At 39.0% G+C, this 23,719-nt stretch overlaps 1 protein-coding gene and 1 long non-coding RNA gene across 2 annotated transcripts in view; one reads left to right on the plus strand and one right to left on the minus strand.

Annotated features, from left to right (window-relative positions):
• ascc3 (activating signal cointegrator 1 complex subunit 3) overlaps positions 1-23,719 on the minus strand; it is a 294,060-nt gene that overhangs the window by 21,213 nt on the left and 249,128 nt on the right. Inside the window, exons 25-34 of the mRNA XM_065246358.2 lie at positions 23,414-23,634; positions 23,252-23,337; positions 23,012-23,178; positions 20,798-20,943; positions 19,724-19,844; positions 19,441-19,583; positions 7,581-7,718; positions 7,380-7,500; positions 7,159-7,291; positions 6,955-7,080 (exon numbers count right to left, since the gene is read on the minus strand). Of these exons, the coding sequence (XP_065102430.2) occupies positions 6,955-7,080; positions 7,159-7,291; positions 7,380-7,500; positions 7,581-7,718; positions 19,441-19,583; positions 19,724-19,844; positions 20,798-20,943; positions 23,012-23,178; positions 23,252-23,337; positions 23,414-23,634 (1,402 nt within the window). The remainder of the gene's footprint in view (positions 1-6,954; positions 7,081-7,158; positions 7,292-7,379; positions 7,501-7,580; positions 7,719-19,440; positions 19,584-19,723; positions 19,845-20,797; positions 20,944-23,011; positions 23,179-23,251; positions 23,338-23,413; positions 23,635-23,719) is intronic.
• Positions 10,876-12,694, plus strand: LOC135748825 (uncharacterized). Its single transcript, XR_012334809.1, has 5 exons — positions 10,876-10,976; positions 11,565-11,624; positions 11,732-11,822; positions 11,921-12,000; positions 12,389-12,694. It is a non-coding gene; the product is annotated as an uncharacterized lncRNA (long non-coding RNA).

Genomic DNA, 23,719 nt, shown 5'->3' on the forward strand with positions numbered 1-23,719 from the left:
ATTATACATGAATGTGTTCATATTTATATATATATACATATTTATTATACACAATTTACACACATATGTGATGTAAACAAAAACTTTTATTCTGCTAACGATTAATCGCGATTAATTGTTTAGCATCCCTAGTAAGTACACGTACTGCTAAATAAAGTGCTCACATCTTCAGTGTTGAGAACACAGTCTCTATGTGGGTTAATAATTTACAATAACACAAACCCACAAGTTCATGATGTGTCCGGGTTAGATTTAGCTGGTACACACAGTTAACAGTTGGATGTCATGAAGATAACATAACATTGCACAAGTCTTGTTAAATCTTTTATACTTTCACTTTACTGCACACTTTAAAAGCCTAGATAACAAAATGACATTTCAATGTGAATACACTTTTTTCTTTATTTTTTTTCTTCTCTTTGTTGTTTTTGTACCTTTATATGTAATTGTCCTCTTTAGATGTAAAAGATTTTCAAATAACAGCATTACATTGTAATAAAATCTTGAATAAACTTGTGCTGTGACATCAGACTGAATCAGATTCAGCAGCTGATTTATAATGTTGGGAATCTTTATAAGGATATAAAGATCATTAGACTCTTCTCATCAGTTCTTCTGCTGTGTGTGTTTCTATTCTGTTATATTTTGTTGTCTTAAACTTTGCGGGCAGACCAGGGTTTGCTATAGAGCTGATATGAGCCCTACATCATTTCAATGGTTGTTATCTGTCAGTCCTGCAGTCATGACTGTTGTGTGTCTGAATGTAGTAAACACCTCTTTGGTGGATAAAATCACAGCCATCACCATTAGCATTATTTATCTCCCGCGGGCTCGAGCCCATCATGAGACCTCTGGGGTTTCAGTCTGTGCTCGAGCCGAGTGAATCACGCCTGATGACAAACTGACTGTGACGCACAGCAAAGGTTTAAAAGAACACCGGACAGAGACAGATGATGAGATGGACAAACAGCTTTCGGTTTTCATCAGGACAACTAACATGCATATCCCCGGGAAAACTGACCAATCACAGCCAAGCAGTCATATTACTCTACAAGCACAATGTAAACAAGTCGTCGTGTTTAATATTTTCATGACTTGGAATGTGACCTCAGCATTTAACCCATCCGGTGAGTAGTGAACACACACACACACACACACACACACACACACACACACACACACACACACACACACACACACACACACACACACACACACACACACACACACACACACACACACACACACACGGAGCAGTGGGCAGCTATCACTGCAGCACCCGGGAGGAATGTGGGACAGGTGCCTTAAAGACACCTCAGTCTCAACCTGCTTGTCGTGAGACTCAAACCGGCAACTCTCGGGTTACAAGCCCGACTAACCGCTTTTGGCCCCAAAAATATGTCCACTCCGGTAACAGAGGTCCTGTGAGGAGCTTGACAAACTGTGCGCATACACTGCAAACCACTTCAAAGTAAGGTGTAGATGCAATTTGAGCTCAGGCTTAATTGTTGGTCAGAAATATATTGTTTAATTGTGATTATAGCATGTGATTTTGAAAATAATTTGTTTTTCCCCCATTCAAGTAGATAGGACTTCAGTCTTGCATGTAGTGTTAAGCAATATGCCCCACCGTGAGATCATCCTATCATTAGCCTGTTTAATCCCTATACAAGATAGTATCGGGGGTGGGGCAATAGTTTTTCATTTATTTATTTGTTCATGTTTTACTCATTTATGACAAGCTACTTGATTGGTGGACAAAGAAGAAGCTGATTTACTCTAATGGTGCATTCACACCAACCGCGGTAGAGGCGGCAAACACGCTCTATTCCCACATAGTTAGACGCTTGAACATTTTATGCTACGTAAACACCAAACGCGGGGCATTGCGCTACTCGCTCTAGATTACTCGTGGGATTTAACCTCGTGTCATACACATTTTTCGCTCGAGTTGGCGAATAGCGTGTGTTTTCGCGGCAAACGCGCTGCCCATATCGCGTCATTCGCATTGCCCCACGCGAGGACATGTCTGATGGTGTCTTTGCATTAACTTTGTAAACTACTCGCGCAAATCATTGAACTCGTGTCTGGTGTGAACCCACAGTTAATTTACTCGCTTCATTAAATTCTATAGACATTCATGCAGAAATTTGCGTCATGGGAGGGGCTTCTGTGACTCTGCTGAGACTCTGCTTGCTTCCTGTTATCACATCACTACTACGGCAAGGTCCGCCGAAGTTCAGATTTTTCAACTTGCACATTTCCCGCACCTTCTTGCCGTCCCGCGCCATTCGTGCCACAAGATGCCTAATCGCGTCTGTGCATTGACTTAACATGTAAATAATTCGCGCTTGCCGCCTCTACCACGTCTGGTGTGAACCGTGCATAAGGGAAACACTGTCATGACCGCAGACTGTTACATGAGTAGTTACACAAGTAAGTATGGTGGCATTCGAGACATTCACGTGGAAATTTGCTTCATGGAAGAAGGGGCCTCTACTCGCTTCCTGTAATCACGTCACTTCTAGAGCAAGCTCCTGATTGGTTAACACAGCACGATTTTCCGCCACAGTTCAGATTTTTCAACTGGCGCGTTTCCCGTGGCAACACAATTCACGCCATTCGCTAAATGCATCATTCGCAAAGCGCCTAATTCGCGTTGTGAGACCTCCAGACGTGTTAATGCGTCTTTACATTGACTTAACATTGAAATCACTCACGCTTGACGCCTCTACTGTGGCTGGTGCGAACGCAGCATCAGAGTATTAGGATGCTGTCTGCTCACTTTCTACTAAGAGTTTATTGTAAAGTCTCCCCATCAGACATTCAACTGACTATAAGTATCTTTGCAATTACATGTCAATTTATTTCACTAACCCTAACCTCTTCCCTAACCCTTATGCTGCATCTACTGCACCTAGTTTGCTGCTTGAACAGTTTGAATTCGAAGTTTTTGTAATTGTGCATTATTGAGAGAGTTACCGGTTTGTAGCCTGGTTAGCCAGACCTACATCAAGATGTAAGGTCTGGCAACTCTTCACACAAACGGCTCAATGCAAGGGGCGGGATATAAGGTTGTCCCTCAAAATGCCTCTGCACGCAATAGGATAGCGCTATGACGGATCAGAGCAACGAAGAAGGTGACGTAGTTACCGTAACCAGTCGGCAAAACTCCAAACACATCTTTCTTGCTTAAAAAGGACTTCAGTAGGGTTTATTTGCTCTTCTCTCAAAGAAAAACATAAGTCTAAGTCCTCCAGAGTCGCGGCCAAAGCCGCTTCAAAAGATAGCTGTTCGCCAGCAGCAGCAGCCATTCTCTGTTTTCAAGTAGGAGAACCGTTGCAGCTCTGTCGTCATCATGTTAAGCCCGCCCCACAGACGCTACACACGATGTGATTGGCCTGACCAAATTTTGGTTTTTGGACCGGTTAAGTGTATTGTGAGTGCCTAGACTAAACCCTGGCAGCAAATATATTTTGCGGCCGCTAGGGTGCGTCTAAATTTCTAGGCTAACCGGTTTGTATTTGGTCACCTTACTATAGGGGGAAAATAAACAGTGCGGGTCAATGAACGTCACGTGACTCAAAAGTGAAACGTGTATTTACAACTTACCAGGTTGCCTAATGTCCTCACTGACACTCTTCCAAGCGAGGTCATTTCGTTTTCAATTCACGGCATTCATGCGAATTAGGTGGAAGTGCGAATGAGGGGGAAACGCGTCTTCCGCACCGCGCTAAACGCCTCATCCGCGCAGCGGGCCTCCAGACGCGCGCCAATGCGTCTTCACATTGACTTAACATTGAAATCACTCACTCTTGCCGCCTCTACCGCGTCTGGTGTAAACGCAGCATTATACTCTACTAATACTCTAATACAGTTGATGTATAGTTGCAAATTAATAAGAGTTAGTTGACATTTTGTTGCAAAAGTTATTTATTATTAGTTGAATGTCTAGATATAATTGACATTCATGACATTAAATAAATGCTGTATACCTCTATACTAGATACACCTCTCTATACGCCCAAGAAACTTCTCACAAATGAGATAATTAACATATAAAAGTGTTCAAAGTAGTACAAAACTAAAGTAGGACGTGTTAGTTGAAGAAAAACTTGACCAAAATTTATTTGTTTAACAGTGGACTTGAGGGAAAAAGAATAAAATGTAACAAAAGCGCAGATTATGACTCCTATAAAAGCTTTTATTACCACAGAGCTTAGAAGTGAAGTGAAGCACTTGAGGAATTAGTGTGTGTGTGTGTGTGTGTGTGTGTGCTATAAGGGTCTGTTGGCAGTAAAGCGGAGGGCACGTACAGGTCTGTATGTTTAATGTGGCCTGACAAGCGTGCAAATGTCAGTGGAATGTTCTGGAATCATCTCCTTCTATTCATGGCAGATGTCTGCGCTGCCCCGTACGACCCCGCGACGCCGCTGTGTGTGTGATCTCTCAGACCTTGTTTTGCGATGGAGGTGTAAACTGTCGGCCTGGACCGCGGCCACTGTGTCCGGTGATGACGTTGTCATGGAAACGGCGTGAGTAATGAGCCCTACGTGAAGATGTTTTTCTGTCTTTCGCCGCGGTCTGATATCTGCAGTTTATCCGAACAGCTTGAATTTCCCTATTGGCCAATTAAAGTAAACGAGTAATAGTCATAAGTTTCATTGAATTTGCGTCGTGTTTGTTTATTTGAGTTACCGAAGCACGCGCTGTTTTCCATTTGTTTATCTTTAGAGCCACAAAATGACCTGCGGCGAAACAATAAGAAATAACCTGTAGAAAGTGAAATGCACAGTATGTGTGTGTGATGTTATGGTACCAATCGTATAGAAAATTAACACGTACTAAAATCCTTTCTAAACATATAAAAGTGAAGCATGAAAACAATCATTAATCACGGAGATAAAACCTTAGAGTCGAGCTTAAACTGAAGATGAACCATAAATCATGATGTGTTTTAGAGGAAAACAGTGCTGTCAATCTCTCTTTCATCTTTCTTTATAACTTTCAGATAAACAGATAAAGCGCAATGGCTTTTCTTCTGTCTGTAATTCACCCTTCATGGGAAATAAAGAGAATGAAAACATCCTGAATAAAACAAGGCAATATTATATAAACTACTGCAAACTTTAATCCGATCGGTACTTACAGGTTTAGCTCCTAAATATATTTCAAATCAAAATGAAGTCATTTAAACTGTATTTTTTGTAGACAGGCATTGATTGAGCTCTGAAACAGACATAAAGGAGGTCGCACAACGGGAGCGAGAAGCATTGCGCATGCATCTAAAAACACATTATTTTCTATGAATGTACACACACCGGCGGTGTCTGACGGCTGTGACTCTGGACCAGGGATGGGCAAATTTGATAATGAAAGGGCCAGCATCCTTTACACCAAGGGTGCCAGAACCACACGCACAATTTACATCATTCTTAATTTCCTTTATTAAGAAATCACAATATACAATGAACCTGTCTTTAAAGATTTTAACTATAAAACTTAGCAAATATGCTAATTCTAAATTAACTTTATTTTCAGTCGACAAGCATTTCAGATAAAACTTCTTAACAAGCAAGGCGCTTTTAAATGAGTAGTATAGAGGAGTTTCTCAACTCGCCCTCAGAGAACAAAATTATTAAAAATAAATAATAAATAAAAAAGAATGGTAATGTCACATTGATTGGCTTCCCAACCAATTTGGCGAGCTGCTCCATTTGTTAATATGACGACGACACCAAGGTAACCGCTAAAACGTACATTTAAAAATATCTGACATGTATGTCTCAACGAAAATTAACCAGCCACACAATGTTGCAAGCGCTCTTGTTAAACAGAGTAAGGTTTGAAAAGGACATTGACACACATACACGTGAGTTCAGGGCTTCTCGGGTCCGTTCGGCAAAAACACATTCATTTTAAATAACCCGAGCCGCGATTATTTTATCTGAGGGACGCGTGAAACTTTTAGACCCGAACCTGATCTGTTCTCGGTTCGGAGCTCGGGTTTTCGCATAGATATGTACATTAGATGTCGGCTTATCTACGGCAGTTCATTGGAATGAATGCGTCAAATAGAGCCGCCATCTTGAAACAGGGGAGCCCTGCATCAGCGTCATTGTAGGCAATGATGTAACGGAAATAAAATCACCATAAATCGTCATGAATGCGATTTTCTAGGTTTTCTTTTGGGTTGTTCCAACATTCAGACATGTATTTAGCATTGAGTCCAGAATTTTTTTTTTAGTTTTGATATTTTGAAAATCTACTTTTTCTAACTATAATGCATAGTGCGAGTATCCCTACCATCCATATGCAGCACAAAAGTCCAGCATTGTCCATGAATTCGAAGTACAGGCGGAGATAGCAGTGTTACCTAGCTACTTCCTATGACAAGACCCCTGTTCCAAGATGGTGGCGGTTTTGACGAATGCTTAGAACCCCAAGGCGACATCTAGCGTATATATCTATGGGGTTTTCGGACCGTGAAGACCTCTACCTCACACACGGGACTATGCTTAGTGTGACGATCTGCGGAACCTAGCGCCCCCTTTTGGTTGGAAGAATTTACGTCCTAATACAAAATCAACATTTTAAAAGTATTTAATTAAGTATATTTATGATCATGCGGGCCTTATTAAAATTTACCCTGGGCCGCCAGTAGCCCATCCCTGCTCTGGACGCTGCTCAAATCCCTGCCGCGCCACAGAGTACCGCATACTTTAACATTAAGTAACATCATATTTGTCCCAAATTGTTAACAATTAACGTTTTTAATCTTAAATTAGACTCTCACTAAGCTTGTGACGTGGTGTGTGGTGGTGTGACGTGGTGCGGCACTTCTCGCCCAGTGTGCTCGTTCTGATTATTTTGAATTTTGCAACACATAAAAAACACATTCCATGGAAGGAGCATCTGCAATGTGAATCATGGGAAAGAAAGCGACTGCAGTACCTGGGGTTCATGACCAGCCTGCGAAAAAAGTAGGTCCAGGTGATGTAGTCCATGGCATCCTGCTTCGAGTTGATGGTACCCGCTGCGGTTTCAGCGTTCAGGTGATCGGAGAGCACGTTCAGAAGACTGAGGACAGAAAACAAGCTCTCGATCAGACCCACGTCAATCAACGTCGGTTTTCTTTTGACATTGTTTCACACACACCTCGACTCCACAGGGAAGGGCTCGTACAGAAACTTCTTATAGAAATCCTTCTTGATGTCGTGCACGAGGATAACAGCTTTTCCCTGGTCATCGAACTGTGGCCGTCCCGCTCGACCCATCATCTGAAGAACATCTGGAGAAGATGTGATGGAGATGAGTGACACTGGACACACACACACACACACACACACACACATAGGGAAAAACAGATGTTACTGTACCTGTGATGGGGTAATCCACATAGCGTCGCGTCTTTCCATCATAATATTCTGTGCCCTTCACTATCACCAAGTGAGCGGGGAAGTTGACGCCCCATGCTAGCGTGCTCGTGGCTATTAACACCTAAGCAAAAACCAAAAAATCATGACAGTTATCATTTAGGAATTACTTCTCATAAAACTAAATACCTGAAATGACTTTACCTGAATCTTACAGTTGACAAACAGCTCTTCAACCGTCTTTCGGTCTCTTTCGTGAAGTCCCGCATGATGCATCCCGATCCCGAACGCCAGCGTGAGCTTCAGGTTTGACTCTCTTACAGTGCCGATGATATCTGTCATCTAACAGAACACACGCAAGTACATTAACACACAGATGGGCACTCTGCATTTTATCCCAAAAAGGAAAGAAGAGGAAAAAAGGAAACGTTTAAGGAGTGAATGGTGGATATTAATGAAGAGAAGTTAGAGCAGTGCTGTTAGATGGACAGCTAACGTCAGCCGGCTGTCATTGAAACAGCAGGGAAACACTCGAGTCATTACACGCTTCAGTGCAGTAAAGCAGCGGGACGTCCCGTATATCACTGAAACACACATTCAACATGCTGGATCCAGAGCCTGCTGAAGACCTCACATTCATATCAAAACAAATCTCTCTCTCGCTCCTCCTCATTTTAAACCCATACCCATACAATGCAATTGTTTGTGTTTATCACAGCTCTTTCTAAACAATGTGCTCATTTTATGTAAGGGACAGATTCAAATGTATTGATGATCTTCCCCATCTACTTTCTAATGATGGTGAAATGCTGTTTTTATATCTATCACATATAAACCTGATAAATAATTGACTGTATTTCACTGATTTATGGTCTGTTCTTACAGCAAAGCTAATGTTGTAAGGAAAGAGCCGTGTTCACACACACACACACACACACACACACACACACACACACACACACACACACCATAGACTGTAAAAAAAGATGGATGATGCCCATTCGCTCTCTTCCATTGGTGAAAAGTGAAGCCGCCAGTGTCCTGATACGGCGCTGACATCTTGGGGCTTGAGTCTGCGCAGTAGCGTTTTCGGGACCAGTCCTGCGCAGTACTGAGCAGGAAGTAAAGCCACGAAATTACGGCCCCGCCCTCGCAGAATGCGCATATCACAGCTGTCAATCATGACGTGACACCACAGTTTTTATAGCACTAAATAACTAACTAAAAACAAACTTATTTTAAAAACAAACACTTGAATTTACATCAGTGTGATAAAAACTACAATTAATGACAGAAACCAGCTTCGGAAAAAAGATAATTGAAGTGTAATTAAATTGTTTAGTTGGTCTCAAGTCCCATTGAATAACATGGGGGAGGCGAGGTTTATGACCTGTACTGGGACAAGTCAATGGGGGGCGATCGAGACAATTTGGTTTCCCTTTTCAGGGCTTGCACTGCATGAAAAGAGCTGTATACGGACAAATACGGAATGGGAAATCCCTGCTAAACTTTAGGTTTGCCAGATTTTTGAGGCAGAGTGCTTGGAAAGGTAATACACCAAAGTAAACTTGTGAAACATCCAGAAACCTTACGTTTGTGGATGTATAAAGGAACTGGTGGAAGTTTCCAGGAATCCTTACAGCTGGTTGTGAGGAGCGGTGGGTGTGAGGTGTGAATGGCTTTTTATATGTTAATGACCCACAGGTAGAGGTGTCTTCTTTGTTTTCAGAGCTGAGTGGGGTGGGGTGGGGGGTTAACCATGTCTCTTTAAGACAGCACATACAGTATTGTAGTACATAAAAACTGTGTTTTCTAAATATATTTATTATTAATATAATTTAATTAGTCTATTTAAGAAACTAAGCATCATTCAAAATAACTAAAATTCAATGGACACAATTACCATTTTAATGTGTGAAAATGATGTCTCTGACTCAAGAGAAATGCAACAAATGTTATTTCAGAATATATATTTCCAACACTTTGAAAACATGTCTCCAACTGCCCTAGGTCAGAATATTGTGCACGTATGTCTCAATGCTGCATACATCGTTTAAAAGAAGCCGTTCAAATGACATCATGTAACTCATTTTTGCTAGCTAGGATGTTGATAAATTAGTCAGTGAAATGTAAAGCTGCTTATTTTTGCTGATGTCTCATGATTTGAAGTTCACTGTTTCTATTGTTATTATAATTCTACCCCAACATTTCATTAAATCTTTTAAAATAGAAACAAAAATATCAATAGACAGGTCCATAATCTAAAAGACAGTCTTTCACATGTGGATGCAAAACATGTTGGGTGAAACAGACTGACAAACTCGGGTAAACATATCTGCAGATACCTGTCAGCTACTGTACTTCTAGTCCAGAGGTGCCCAAAGTTGGCCCACAAAAGACCTTTAAATTTTTTATGTTTCATGCATACTTGAAGGTGTATAAAATGCATCACGAAACCTAATGAACTCGGGTACTATAGGCTAAAAATGAAGAGGTTGCGGCAGTGGCACACAGAGAAAAGGATATATAAAATTGATTGGCAAAACGATTTCTTTTTTCTACAAAAAGCCTTGGAAAATAAAACTGCATTAGTTATGCATAAACAGAGTAATGTTTGCTTATTTATTTTTAAAATTATAAATTAGGGGTTATCAGGGCAACTTTAATTTTAATATAACACAACAACATTTACTTTTGGCCCACAGCCCTCAGTCAGGTTTGGCCCTTGTAAGGAAAATGTTCGGGCACCAATGAATGTTCTAGTCTATCTGAGGAGGTAACTTTTAGATAATGCATGCTTGTACAAAGTCAGACCACATATTATAATGTTTGTCTTCAATCAATCAATTTAAACAAAAGAGATGGGGACTTTATAATATAATAAGGGTCCATATATCACAGTGAAAAAAGACATACATGTATTTTTACTTTAACATGAACTAATGCTGAGTTACAGCATATCCTAATCATATATTGAAGAGTCATCATTAACTACAACATGACATGTTTTTCATTGTTAGTTAATGCAGTCATTTACAATAAATTAATTCGAGTTCATGTTGTAGTTAAGTAAGTTCAGTAAGTTACATGTCTTAACTCAGCATTAGTTTATATTTACTAATATTTAAGTACGAATTCATTTAGGTATACGTTCAATGTTTCCAATGATGAGCAGTTAATCCACTAAACCCAGAGATAATTCCTGAGGCATGTTTAAAGAGTTTTGTATTTCATCAAGAAGGTGCTGCTGATTCACAAAGATTTTATATTTAAGAAAATCTGAGCATCATTCCAAATAACTGTTAACATGTTTGTCAACTAAACATGTTTTGTAAACGTAATAAACTTTATAAAAATATTTTTTATTTTGTATTAATAATCAAGTATAAAGAACAATGCATAGTGTGAAAATGCGGATGATAAAATAGTATATTAAAGAAAAGGACTACATTTACCAGAATGCACCTGCACCCACTCATCTGCCCCCACCCTTCAGGTGCGACTGCTCAACCTATGGGCTTGACGGAAAATTCAAATCGCGAACCGTTACTGCCTGGACTACTCCGTCTCTTATTTGTTTGTTTGCTCATCAACAGTAAGGTAAGTTTGATTTAATTCATTTGTCTGCATCGCGCTGATCGGTTGCCTATTTGTTCATATTATGTTATTTACTATGACTCGTTTTTGTCTTTATACTAGAACTGTTTGAATTTAAACCACAAACAGTAAAACATTAAGGTTATACGTGGTACACAGCGGTAAACATGAGGTTAAAAATACGCGAAGTAACATTCAAAACGGGCTGTTAAAAGAATCAATTCGATGTTTAAATTTTTAAAAACAAAACTTTAAAGAAGCCAAGATGAGACGTTTTTTGATTAAAACAAACAAAACAACAGTAACTCGTTTGTTTGAAATGTTAGCAGCTAGCAAGTGTCTCTCTGCTATTTTAAATGGTACAGACCATCTTTTGTTGTTTTAAAATCTCATTCAGTTCTGGTAGATGCTGCTTATTTTTCAAGACTGTTTTAATAGCTTTATATTGATTTGTAACAAAGCCAGCTTCACTTTAAGAGAACCTAGATGCTAATTGTAAAGAAGCTTGGAGTCATAATATATTTAAACGTTATATGTTTGCTGTTCTTCATCTTTTTTAAATATGAAGTCTATTCATGTTTGTGTTTACAGAGGTCATGTACACTGTGGTCAACTTTGTGGACGATGAAGAGGTTTCTGGGTAAAGATGATGTATGTTTAATCATTCAATGATTACATTAAATTAAAATCAAACATGTTAAATAGTAAACGGATGTATTGTGATATGTGATTTTGATTTTTAATTATGTGTTTGCCAGAGAAATATAATGAAGTAACAGTGAAAGCTAAAACATCAGACTGATCCAGACACTGAAGAAATTGATGTCACTGCAATCTGGCCAAAATGATGTAAGTTTAATAATGAAATTATTAAATTAAAAAGGTTAAATCGTAAATAGATGTGTTATGATGTATGTGATTGTATTTTTTTATTCTGTGTTTGATAGACAACTATATTGAAGTAGCCTACTGTAATGAAGCTGCAGAACAACACAGAGACTCTGAGGACATCAACACAGAAAATGAAGTAAGAAGATGTATATTATGAAGTTCTTTGATCATATATTGTTGTATCTTTGTACAGTTTAATGCAGTGGTTCTTAACGTTATTCCTGGAGGCCCACTGCTCTGCACATTTTGTATGTCTCCTTTATTTAACACACCTGATTCAAATCATCAGCTCATTAGAAGGGATCTCCATGAACTGAACTACGTCTGTCAGATAAAAGAGATATACAAAACATGCAGGGCAGTGGGCCTCCAGGAATTACGTTAAGAACCACTGGTTTAATGTAAACTTTCTAAAATGTACAACTTTAATTCTATGTCATTTGATTTGTCGTGTGTGTGTATGTGTATACATATAAGTATTTGGCATAATACTAATACACATATGTACTTTTATATTTCCAAAGGGCTCCAAAGAGATGTCTGTCCAGATGAGGGTGCATCAACGTTACCTTTGCTGACAAGTATATGCTTTACAATGTAAAACCTAACAGTTAACTTAACTCAAACCATTTAAGGAAATCGGTTGCCTTAACCCATTAAGTTTTAAAAAAAACATACATTTGAGTACTGTGAACTTAAGTCTTGTGCAATTATGCACTTATATTTAGTTAGTGTGAACTTAAATATAAGTGCATAACTGCATGTGACTCAATTTGTTTAAGTTCACAGTACTCAAATCTATGTGTTTTAAAACTTAAATGGTTTAATGCAACCGGTTTTCTTAAATGGTTTGGGTTTAGTTAACTTTTAGGTTTTACTGTGAGAAATTCTTGAATAATTCCAAGACAGAGCTCTGCAATTGAATCAACACTGCAAAAAATCAGTTTCTAACTTAGGATTTTTATCTTGTTTTTAGTAGAAAAACTAAAAATTCTTAATTTAAGATGTATTTTCTTGATGAGCAAAATTACCTAAGAAAATGTCTAGTTTTTAGACAAAAATATACAATTTAAGTAAATTTGTGCCTGAACAAGCAAAAATATATAACAATGGGGTGAGAAAATTGTGCTTGAATTAAGTTTTTAAGAAAAAAGAAAACTTAAGATTTTTTCTCACACCATTGGCAGATATTTTTGCTTGTTTTAAGCACAAATTCACTTAAATTGTGTGCATTTATTTATTTTGTCTAAAACTAGACTTATTTTCTTAGGTCATTTTGTTCATCAAGAAAAAGCATTTTATTTAAATAATATTTCTACTGAAAACGAGACAAAAATACTATGTAAGAAAGTCATTTTTTTGCAGTGTAGGACTGATTTCTTAAAGCAAGATCAATATAGTTGTTGTTCATTTTATTTAGATATTTACTACATTACAGTGGCAGCTGGTGACTTCTTTTTTTGTGAGCACTCGATGCAAAGTCTGTCACAACATGTATATAGCCAGTCATTTGTGTGGTTCCCAATTTCAAAATATGTGTTCTGCGTGTATGTGCATCACGTGTTTTGACTAAACACGTGATGCACATGGTTTACATGAAGCAACAAACACATTTTAAAAACACAAGCAACACACATGACACTCCGAACACTTATTTTGAATTTGCACCCCTCGGATGAGCAGTCACGAGCCGCCACTGCTACATTACATTGTACTGCTTTGAATGTAGTTTTCATTGTCGCTTTTATTTTGTTTTATTTTACTCTAATATTGCTTTCTCTGTCTGTATATTTATGAGTTTAAATAGTATTGTTTATGTATGCAACTTTTAATATTTGTGTATAATATTATTTTGTGATTGTGACAATTGTGAATTGTTCAGTTTTTTATTAAATAAACATTTCAAACTCAATTCAAGTTTTTTATTTTTTTTAAGGGTTTTGGGATGAATATGAATATATATATATATATATATATATATATATGTAGTGGGGGGGGGGGTTGTAGTCTATCTGCATAGCAGGCAAATAACCAATCAAGTCACTAAGCTATGAGGGCTTGGGTTGGGCTTAATAGAAAGTGTAACCAATCAAATGATCTCAACTGGAAAGTTTCAAAGTTGTGTCCCAATAGTTGTCAGAGTTTTGGGAGGGGGTTTTAAAAGCAACCAATCAGTGTTGAGATTAAACACCAATGGGGACACTAGAATTGTGCAAAGGTGTGAAATCCCAGTACCTCTGCAGGTGTGAAAATGTCCCCTGACAAAATCTTCAATGGGATTATTTGCCATGGCAACAAATGGCTGCATATACCACAGGAATATCCCATCAGCAAGATACATCCGAATTGGTATCATTACGGGAGTTTCCTAACTTGGTGGAATTAGAAGTTTACCCTCAGTGGAACTAGTAGATACCTCCGAAAATCAGTGGTGTTTACAGGAGCTTCCTAGTACGGATACACCTCTTTTCATGCAGTGTTGTGCGGCACGCTTGACACACAAACACACACACACGCACGCACGCAGCTAATATTAAAGGGATAGTTCGGCCCAAAATTATATAAAACCCATGGTTTACTCACCCCAAAGCCGTCTGAGATGCATATGTCTGTAATTTTTCAGACTAACACATTTTTTAGTTATTTTAGAAAATGTTTTAGATCTTTCAGTTCATCATATGTAAAGTTACAGGGTTCACTCCTTCAAGTCCAAAAAATGTGCATCCATCCTTCACAAAATAAATTCAAACGGCTCCACGATGATAAACAAAGGCCTTCTGAGGGTAATCCGTGCCGTTTTATTGTAGAAATATCCATATTTAAAACTTTATAAATGAAAATAACTAGCTTCCGGTAACACCGGCATCTTAAGGGCTCGTTATAGTTGTGCATAGGTCCTACGGCGTAGCCGCTATGGCGTAGGTTCCGCGTTGGATTTCATTTATACTTTTCATCGACGTGCAAACACACGCACACACCGTTGGTAGGCAGTATCCACACATGTAACCACAGTAGCAGTGTGACCGTCAATGAAGAAGCAGCTTGGCAAGTTAACCCACAAACGAAGGAGAAACAGCAACTTGTTGTGTATGATTTGAAGTAAATAAACAGTGACTTTTGTTGCAGTTGAGTTAAATCACTCCTCAACTTGGCTCATCTTTGTTTTCACAGTCGCAAACGGAAATACCTATGATGTAGTTTTTTTTACCTGACGGGAGGGGTTCTGGTGGACCAATCACAGCGCTTGCGGTCCGCGTAGAACTGACGCTGTTAAAAATTTTGCGAGGTGCACGTCAGAGCTATGCACAGGCTACGGATAACCTGCGGCGTAGCTACGGCGTAGAGCTTACGCACGACTATAGATCGGGCTTTAGACTCCTCTGTATTCAGGAGAGGGTATTAGCGTAGTGTACGCACTTTTCTTAGTGACGTATATAAAATTCGGAGGGCGGGGGCACAAAGCAGTAGCAAAGAATCCTCTGTAAACTGCATACGCTCTCATCTTGAATGCGGACGCGACTAAGATGGCGACGTTACCAGAAGCTAGTTATTTTTGTTTATAAAGTTTTAAATATGGATATTTCTACAACAACACGGTGCGGATTTCCCTCAGAAGACCTTTGTTTATCATCGTGGAGCAGTTTGGATTTATTTTGTGAAGGATGGATGATCATTTATTGGACTTAAAGGAGTGGACCCTGTAAATTTACATTTGATTAACTGAAAGATCTAAACATTTTCTAAAATAACTGAAAATGTGTTCGTCTGAAAAATGATGGACATATGCATCTCAGACAGCTTGGGGGTGAGTAAATCGTGGGTTTAATATAATTTTTGGCTGAACTATCCCTTAAAAGGCAGAAACACATTAGATGTGTAAGATCTTTTACTGTGTCTTTAACAGGGAACATTGGATTGTTGTCAGTAATGCCAGACATTAAGATGCTTTATGAGGCTGTTTGCTCTAACACAAGATCTGTGTGCTGATGGAAATATAAAGCACTAACATCAATAGCTTCCCCATAAATGACTGCTGTTCCCAACATGTCTCAAACTGTCCCGAAAATTTGTGTCTCACATTTATAAACGGTCACACACAGATTTATACAGTTCTAATACAAACACAATGCCAAATAAATCATCACGAATAAACTGATTTAAAATGACTCAAATCCTTTTGTATAGTGCAATTTAAAATAACAAAAATATAAATATTTCTATATATTATAAGGGCTGTTAAATGCTTCTTTGTCATTGGTTAAGAATGTTTTATGGCTCGGGTGCGCATTATATACATGTGAAGTAGTTCCAGGTCTGTCGACCGCATTACAGTTCAATATCACTACGTCAAGTTTAACTTAAATAGCGGATTTATTTAATTTCAACAAATACACCATAAATATATGTGTGGTAGTGAAAGATAGAAATTGAAAACAATGAATTAAAAAGAAAAGAAAATGAACACCGATTGCCTGCTTGTTCAGTTTTGTTTTGCTTCATTCCTGATAATATAAAACTACAACAAATTATACAGAAATATTGAAGACAAAAATAATATTGAAATCTCTCTCTGACACGTTTGTTGTAGTTGTGTAAAAGTGTTTTTTGTTAATATCATCTTTTGGAGTAAACATTGAGTTTTATAAATGGCAACATTTACAATCCTGGTGGATCAGTCTTGTGTGTCATTATCTGAACCTGGTTTGTTAATCTGTGACCTCACAGCACTATCACAGTAAAACCTGTGTGTGTGTGTGTGTTCATGCAAACACATAATTAAAGACGTGTTTCCCATCTCTCTAGTATGTTTGTGCAAATGTGTGTTACATACGTCTGCTATTAAAGAAATTATCACCTCCGCAAGGCTGCAATTTTTTATGTGATTACTTTATAATTGGGATAAGAAAGCAGCATTTTTCTTGAATAGCTCTGTAATTGAGAGCTTTGAAAATATTAGCACACATCTGTGATGGCAAGCAGAAAAAAGCTGTTTGTTCACATCTTGAAATGATCCAACGGCATGCGGTAGAAAAGAGGAGTTTAATGGGAGATGACACAGGCTTTTCTGCTAAAGGCTGAGCTGAGCCGTACAGTAATCACCGTTACGCGGAGATCTTCAGATTGTGGATGGAGAGAAAGAATAAATAGATATATGACATGATAGAGAAGATAACAACAGAAGCAGGAGAGCATTTGAGGATCTACTGTAGCAGATAAAATGTACAGCCGAATCATCTGAATCTAGCCACAATATCATAAAGGTCATCTCAGTAAACAGCACTTTTCATCCTGTGTATGCTCATGACATTCAACAGAATACTAAACGTAAAGGCCATTTACACAACAACTTTAACCATAAACAGTGAAGTTTTTATTTGCATGACACCGACGTTTTGTGGCCCTGAAACTTTTATTGACGAGTTTAAAGTGCATGTTTACATTTTAATCTATCACAACAAACTGTATATTGTTGGAAAGGTCTAAGCCTCTAGAATACACATTTCAGCAGTGTATTATAAAATAAATTATGTAGAGAGAGTAATTGATTCATTTATGAGGAGAGTGTGCCTCAAAACATTCATATCCTACGAAATATCACTGCCCCACTAGTGGGACGCCTAGGTTTACTTCAGTGTTTTGCATGTGAATTCTTATCCAATCATGACAAACTATATATCATTTGAAAGCTCTAAGAGTGTAGTTTTCATTTATTATCACTATTTTGGGAGAATTATGACGTAGTGAGACTCAGTTTCTAAAATGTCATGGGCCCATATGTAGGCCCAATTTGATTTTACATATTTATAACACTAAACCCCTGCTCTAAACCTAAAAAATCTTGATAAACTATATATCACTGGAAAGCTCTCAGAATGTAGTTTTTATATTTCAAGGTCATCTGATGATAGAAATAATATAGAGACAGTTTTTAGTTACATGACCCCACCCCCCATAGCAATGCATATTAATTTTATATATTCATAATTCTAATATCATATTATAAATCTTCAAAAATGTTGACAAACTATATATCATTATTACACGGCTCTCTGGAATGCTTGATTCTGATTGGTCAGTTGAGACATTTGCAGGTTCGTTCTTTTCAAATAATAACCGCTCCAAAATAATAACGCATAGCCGGACTACTTGCACGAGTAAAATCGCTCCGCGCCAATAAAGATCAATAAAGATTACTGTCTGTTTGGCGCCATCTTGTGACAAACACTCGACAACCACGACAAGACACAGAGAGCTTACTGAGACTGAACTTGACAAAATAGAGCATGACAGCTACGAAGCCAACACACAAAAAAATACAGAATGGGCATTAAAACTTCTCAAAGACTAGTTAAAGAGAAAAAAATGGAGACAGACAAGTATGAAGCAGAGGATCTTAATAAGGTATTACGATCATTTTATGCATCTGTGCAAAGTTTCGCGGAAGGATAAAAATGTTAATTTAAAACAAATATGCCAATAAAATGTTTCAAATTCATATTCATGTCCAGTTTTTTTTCTTATGTGGCAAGTAGCCGTGTAATAAGCGGGATAATGTAGAGGCAGCCGGTAGTTATTGGGAAATAAGCCCCTTCAGTGTGATACAAGACCCTCCGCTTCGCGTCGGGTCCTGATCACACTGTAGGGGCTTATTTCCCAATAACTACCGGCTGCCTCTACATTATCCCTTACTTGGAAAGCTCCAAGAGTGTAGTTTTCATATTTCAAAACGATTTAGCAGTAATAATAATGCAGTGACAGTAATTTATTAATTTGCGGCAAGAGTATCCGGCAAACCGTTGACACCTAGTGGCCTTTGTTGGTAAAACGACAAAAAAAGTTACACAAACCTCATTTTTTGTGATTTTACCTTGAAATTTGAATCACAACTACTTGAGACTTATGGCTTCATTTTAGCATTATTTCTTTTTTTAGATATTTACATTTTTATAGTTTTATTTATAAAATTAAATTGGAAAAATATCGAAACTCTTTGGTTATTTTTTAGCGTGATGCTAATGGTCTAATCAGATTCAATGAACTATGCTAAGCTATGCTAAAAGTGGTACCGCTAGACATAGAGATCAGCCGAATGGATTCCAAAATGATAAAATCAAATGTTTAACTCTAGGGGAGCTGGAAAATGAGCATATTTTCAAAAAAGTGGAGTAACACTTTAACACTTCTCCTACACAAATTTACAAAATGTTCTCGCTTTATAGTCCAGGGTCACTTGTAGTAAGAAATCTACCTCATCATCTGTCTAAACAAAACTTTATCATCTTTTTTGTTTGTATTCACGGCTCTGTAGAAAAAGGCTTGCAACGTTTTTCTATAAGGTAACATCGCCATCTACTGGCCTGGTACAGTGTTTTTATTCATCTTGGCACATCCATGTAAACATGTATCTTTTTAACAGCGTTGTGGTGTTTAAGTGAAATTATTCAAAATTGCTAAGAATAAAGCATTGCAACCAAATTGTATGCTCGGTGTAAAGTGGCTTTCCAAAATTTTGAATTTGTTCAGCTACTTTAGCTTAATCTTGAGTAATATCACATTAAGAAGGATGATGTCTGACCTCTCTCTCATCCTGGTGAAGCCACTGTTTGGGGTCATCTTCTGTGGCCAGGAATGCAATGAGATCCAGAGCCGTGAGGCGTGTCTGACGCCGTGATGACACAAATATAAGGACAGGTTTGGCAGGTGAGTGAGTTCGGATTGCTGAAACACAGTATTTTTGATTTTATTTTTGAGGCTAAAATCATGCAACCAACAACAAAAAGTGTTTTCACATTAGAGCTATGGGTCAAATTAGACCACACAATCCAATCCAACAAGTATGTGTGACTGCAGTTTTTTACCCTGGAAAACAGGTTTGTTCATGCTGGCCATCCGAGGGCAGTAATGTTGTCCCGGGAAGCCATGGATGTGCACCTCCAATGGAACCGGACGAACAGAGGGACGGAAATTAAACAGTCCCACCTGAAATAAAGACAGACAAAGATTAACAAGTATGGGGGGGGGGCAAAACAGGGCTGAAAGTGAGAAGGTACTAAGAGAGAGAGGGAGAGAGAGAGGGAGAGAGACTGTAATAAAGAGATAGATGGAGTGCCCAGCTGGCCGTGTGCCTGAAAGAGTGGCCCATCTGGGTGTAATTACAGGCAGTCATTGTCCCCTGTCCCAGTGCCGCGCTCTCGCACAAGTGGCCCGGGCCCGGGTGCGTGTGTGCACATATTTAAAGGGCTGGATAATGGATCGGGCAGCTAGGGGTGCGCCTCAGTCCAAACAGCACATGTCAGATTTATGGAGACCCCCGCCCCTTCCTTCCCCGTCTGTCAAGCAGGGTGACGTTTCAGCAATAGTAAAACAACGTTTACATAACTACTGCTGCCTGCTCTGATGCGGCCACACTGCGGCTAACTCAACGACACGCTGCTAAACGCTGGAAGAGAAATGATGGTTATTTATAGACCCACGCGTGCTTGCTCTTACGTGTGCGCATATACACGAACTGACTGACGCGTTGTCGGCTTGTCTGTAACAGAAATACCATTATTCTAGTCTTCTGCTTTGCCGAGACCTTAGAAAACATCTCTAATCATTTTGATGGCAAGCGAAGCATGTTTCCTTCGAAACAAGAGCCATCAATTACACCCAAACTCATTAACTCAATGCAGCATTTGGGAGCCAAGGTTTCTTGCTTGATTTGAATTGCCGTAAATCATTTCAAATTTGAGAAGAGGAAAGACAACTGATCCTGAAAACGTTCATTTGCCCATAAATAACACCGTGCGGATTGATTTTGATATAGCGAGCGTTTTGTTGAATGTAACAGATACAGACAGTGATGATGTGTGATTGCAGAGGGGTACTGTATAAAGGAGAACAGTTGATTTCGGCAGACAGAATAGAAAGAGATGAGTTGCAAATGGTACCTGTCCGATGCCCAGCCAGTCGGCTAAATCTCGCGCATTCGCCAACGCAGTAGACAGACCGACGACTCGCACTGGTTTGGAGGTGTGTGATGAGATGAAGTTGGTCCTGGACACAATGACCTCTAGAACCGGCCCTCTGTCCTCACCTGTTCATGTAAGTCATTTACAAATGAGAGAGCAAAACTAAAAATAAATGTATTCTACAAACCCATGTTTACACACAGAAGTCAACAGGTGTAGAAATGGACAAACAATGTTAGTGCTATTTGTTGCGCAGGGCTAAGCGTTTGGTATCATTGGACGCGGCAACGATTAAGGACTCCAAGAAAACAAGTTGCATGAAAATGCGTCGACCGCAGCCAAAGTTACAAGCATGTTAAACATCTGCTGACCACTAGGTGGTGCTGTGACGAAGAAGAAAGTTCCTGACTGTCATCACATGTACCAAGTGTTATGTTGATAGGCATACGTTTGGCAAAGATATAGCCTCAAATACGTTTTTTTTTTAGACACAGGGTTCCCACATCTTAGTTAACTTCAAATTCAAGGACCTTTCAAGGACTTTCCAGGTCCAATACCCTCAAATTCAAGGACTAAATGTGGGGACACATTTCAAGTGAGAGCAAGGTTACATCGTGTTACCTTTTAAGATACATTGTTACAGTTCCCTTACGAGGGAACTTGCGCTGCGTCACTGCGGTGACACTTTGGGGACGCCTCCAGGTGTAAGTGCGTCTGAATGTGTATATCAAATTCAACCAATGGTGAAGCTTAACGACAAAGACAGGGTGACGCGGGAGCCAGGAAGTATTTCGCTATCTGAAATATTGCCAAAGACGACGTACAGGGACACAGAAAGTATGGCAAGGGAGACGCAGCGTCTCATTCCCTTCTCAGGGAACAACAGTTACATAAGTAACCCGAGACGTTTTCATGTGTCAAACACAACTATGCATAAAAGCATTTTGGTATGAATCAACATTCACATACAGAAGATATAAGCATTTAAAGTGAACAGTTTAGCACGTGTGCTTAAAAAGTCTAGAACTTTTATGATATTATCCTACACAGCACAGGGAATAATATAGATTTTTTTCCAGAAAACTTCTTGCATGAAATAGATTCAAGCACTTTTAATGACCTGTATCTATGTATGTATATTTTCAAAAACTTCCCAGGGCCTTGATTTTTTTCCCCCAGATTCACAAACTTTCAATGATTTCAAGGATTCGTGGAAACATTGTAGATAAAAACTCCAAATTTGCTATGGTAACTTTTTGGACTGCCCTCCCTTTTAGTGTTCCAGATTTTATAACTTTCCTACGATTCTACGGGCCAACCTAGACGCAATGGCGAAAGAAGAAGTTAAAAAAGAATAATAAGAAAACTAAGAATTACAATAGGGGTCTTCATCCCATCTAGGCTTGACCCCTAATAATCAGTGCTGTTCATGTTTTCAGATTGGTCTGTAGTTTTTTAGGTAGAGGACAGAAACGTAATAAATTAATCTTAATAATAATAATAATAATGCATAGTTACAAAAGTTATTCAGTCAAGACAAGGAACTTATGATTGTCTTTGTCTATGGTTTGATTGAGATTAAAAACAGCTTCAGGTTCATACTCTAAAAATGCTGGGTTGTTTTTAACCCATGGCTGGGTCAGGGCGTGTTGTCTGAACCCTTGAGATGCAGATCGAGCTTGAGGGCAAACTAAACTTATCAAACAATGCAGTTTTTTTATTACTATATTACTATTATAGTGCTGTGTGCAGCCAGACAGTGAACTTGTGATGTTATCAAACTGTTATGTGCAGGCCATAGACTGTAAAAGAAAGATGGACGACGCGACGTCGCCTCCCTCCATTGTAATGGAAGCCAAAAATGTCCGACCATGGTCGCCGCCATGTTACATAAAAACGTCAGTTTGGAGCCAAAGCATGCACAGAAGGAATCGTCCGGGAGCCAGAGGCGGAGCCGTGGTAACAAACTTCCACCTAAACGCTCGCGCGCCCATTTCAACCATGGCAATCATGACGACACTCCCTGTTTCTATAGCATCAATTTCCTATTGCTGTTTTTGTGACTTTATGAAATCATTTATTATAGATTCACTGATGCAGTTTGGACTTTACCAAGAACCGTTACACCCCTAATATATATACATTTTTATATAAGGCTGTGGATATCATTGGTTTGTGCGTGCACCCTCTTACCCAGAAGATGGATCTCGTCTATGATGAGAATAGCCACTTTCTGCACATAGCTACGGTTCTGCCAGCTGCGACTGACTCCATCCCATTTCTCTGGGGTTGTTACGATCAGGTCGGCCTGTGCTATGGCCCTCATGTCTGGAGTAACGTCACCAGTTAACTCAACCACCCTAGAGTTACAGAGAATTATAATGAGCAAGTGTAAAAACACATACATGTTAGATATTAAAGAAATGCTCTCACTTCTTGCCAAGTTTCTCTTCTATTCTGATCTTCCAGTCTTCAATTCTCTCCCTGACCAAAGCTTTAAGGGGGGCAATGTAGACCACCTGCACATGCACACACACACAGCCCAGTTAAAGCAAGTCATAAGAACTCAAACCTGAAACAGACTGCGAGTTTTACCTTCGAGGTGGGGTACTGGTTGAAGACCCTGAACATGGCCATCTCTGCAGCGATGGTTTTGCCTGAGCCAGTGGGGGCACCCAACAGGACGTTGGTATCCGTGTGATAGAGAGTGTGGAAGATCTGAGTCTGAATGGGATTAAAGTGGGTGAACTTATACAAACTCTCATACTCCCTGTTTCCCAAAGCGCTCACAGGCAACGGCTGAAGGTCCAAGAGCTCTGCAACCAAAGCAAATAAAAAAAGTCTTTAAAAAATACTGCACTGATTATGATGTTTTGTCGTCTCATGATGTTTACATGACAT

The sequence above is a fragment of the Paramisgurnus dabryanus genome, chromosome 13 (genome assembly GCF_030506205.2).
Source record: "Paramisgurnus dabryanus chromosome 13, PD_genome_1.1, whole genome shotgun sequence".
NCBI classification, from domain to species: Eukaryota; Metazoa; Chordata; class Actinopteri; order Cypriniformes; family Cobitidae; genus Paramisgurnus; species Paramisgurnus dabryanus.